The sequence below is a fragment of the Sphaeroforma arctica genome, assembly GCF_001186125.1.
Source record: "Sphaeroforma arctica JP610 unplaced genomic scaffold supercont1.5872, whole genome shotgun sequence".
Classification (NCBI taxonomy): Eukaryota; class Ichthyosporea; order Ichthyophonida; genus Sphaeroforma; species Sphaeroforma arctica.
Window position 1 is genome coordinate 1 of NW_014034686.1, and position 1,821 is coordinate 1,821.

Sequence of the window (1,821 nt, forward strand, 5' to 3'; positions counted from 1 at the left end):
ATGTCTATCTACAAATTAGGCATTGCGAGCCTTGTACTGGATCAACGAATAGAAACGCCCGAATCCCCTAACCCAGAGGACCAGTCGGTCCCACGATGACGTCCAGAATAATCTGCTGCGGTTTCCCGATTCCCTGCGCATCTACGGTCTACGGAGCCTTGAAGATTTAGCACTTGGCCGTCAGATTGTTCCATTTGATATCCAGAGCCACACGACCTTGTGGGCCAGGACGTGCACGAGGGCCGAATCTTTGACACAGTAGAGTCCCACGTCACTATACAGGTCACTGTCAGGGTCCAGACGCGTCTCGTAATCATCGAAAATGTCCGACACCGTGACCCCAAGTCTGTGCATTCACAACATAGCACAGATATCAAAAAACTATCACGGTTGAGCATGTCGAGCACGGTGATCACACTATCGCCGCGCCGGATAAACTGGCCCAGGTGGGGGAACAGCTCCTCCTCGACGACCTTTTTGATCTGGATATTGGTGCGGGCGCCTTTGGAGCATGTCGGGTGGGGAGCAAGGGCGGCGAGGTGAATGGTGTAGCCACGCACAAAGCGTTCCAACAGCACGGCGTTCTTCTGGGAGTCTGGTCGGTCCACGTGAGCCCAGATCTCGGGCTCGGAGATATCCAACATACCCATGAGCTGGTACATGTCGACACTCTGGTTGATGCACGGCACCATGTACGAGGCGTGAAGGTTGAAGTCCTTAATGCTAAGGCTCATCTTGTTGAGCGTGCTGTGGGACGTTGCGCTCGACATGCTGCGCATCTCCACGGTCACGGTACCGTTCTTGCGGAAACACATGGGGACATTGTAGGCCATGCGCTCCTGAGATACCAGGACGCGCTCCTTCCCGCGAATAATAAAGTAGCCGCGGATGTCGGTCTCGGACACCGTGGGCAGGTACGAGCACCGGGTGTTGCAGAGCTGCGACCCGACCATGATGGGGAGTTTCATGAATGGGTAGCGACACACCTGGTTGACCTTGGCGCCGTTCTGGATGTAAATGTCCACGTACACCGTGCCCTCGTACGAGATGTCGCGCATCTTGGCCTCGCGGGGGGTGAGGTAGTGTATCTTGCGGTTCTCATCCACAATGGTGGGCCGCTCCACCACAATGTTGGTGAACTGAAAGTCGCAGTTGGCATTATCGTCGGACCGATCCGTGACTCTCAATGCAAGTGGTGTAGTCCTGGATCCCAGACTTCCACTATACGCGGGAGGCGAGCGACGAGCTCAACCTGTAATTATCTACCAACTACCAACTACCAACTATTTACTAGACTACCAACTATACTAGTTACTATACCCACCATGAAGTACCTGGTGTAATCCACGAGATTTGTCACGCACTTGGTCAGGCCCACGAACACGAATCACCAAAGGTCCGGGGGGTAGTAGAGTGGAACAAGCCGGTAGTGTAATGGGGCAGGTACAGTCAGTTACGGTAGGGCAACAATTATAGGTAATCAGGCCGGGCATATTTTGCGCGATTAATTCCGATACAACCATATTGTGCAGCCTGCTACACCGGGTCGTGGCAGTAGTAGTAGTAGTAGTGGTAGTGGTAGTGGTAGTAGTAGTAGCCGCAGTGGTATACTGGGGAGTGGTAGTGGTAGTAGCCGCAGTGGTATACTGGGGAGTGGTTGTGTACGTGTATTGGCCCGTGAGGACCATTGTGGAGATAAACTGGGCGACCAAGGTCAGGAGCAGAAGCGTGTGGGTGGGGCTGTGCTCACACGCTCCACTGTCAACCTTGCCACGCGCGGCAAAGTACTCGGAGAACACATACATGGAGAGGTAGCGGAGC

General features: G+C 54.1%; 1 protein-coding gene across 1 annotated transcript; it reads right to left on the bottom strand.

Annotated features, from left to right (window-relative positions):
• Positions 1-388: 388 nt before the first annotated feature.
• On the bottom strand, positions 389-1,688 carry SARC_15280 (hypothetical protein; the record flags this gene model as incomplete). The annotated part of the gene is made up of 2 exons (XM_014290595.1): positions 389-1,221; positions 1,321-1,688. Coding segments are annotated over 2 exons (1,201 nt in total), but the record flags the coding sequence as incomplete, so codon positions are not given.
• Between the last annotated feature and the right edge of the window lie 133 nt (positions 1,689-1,821).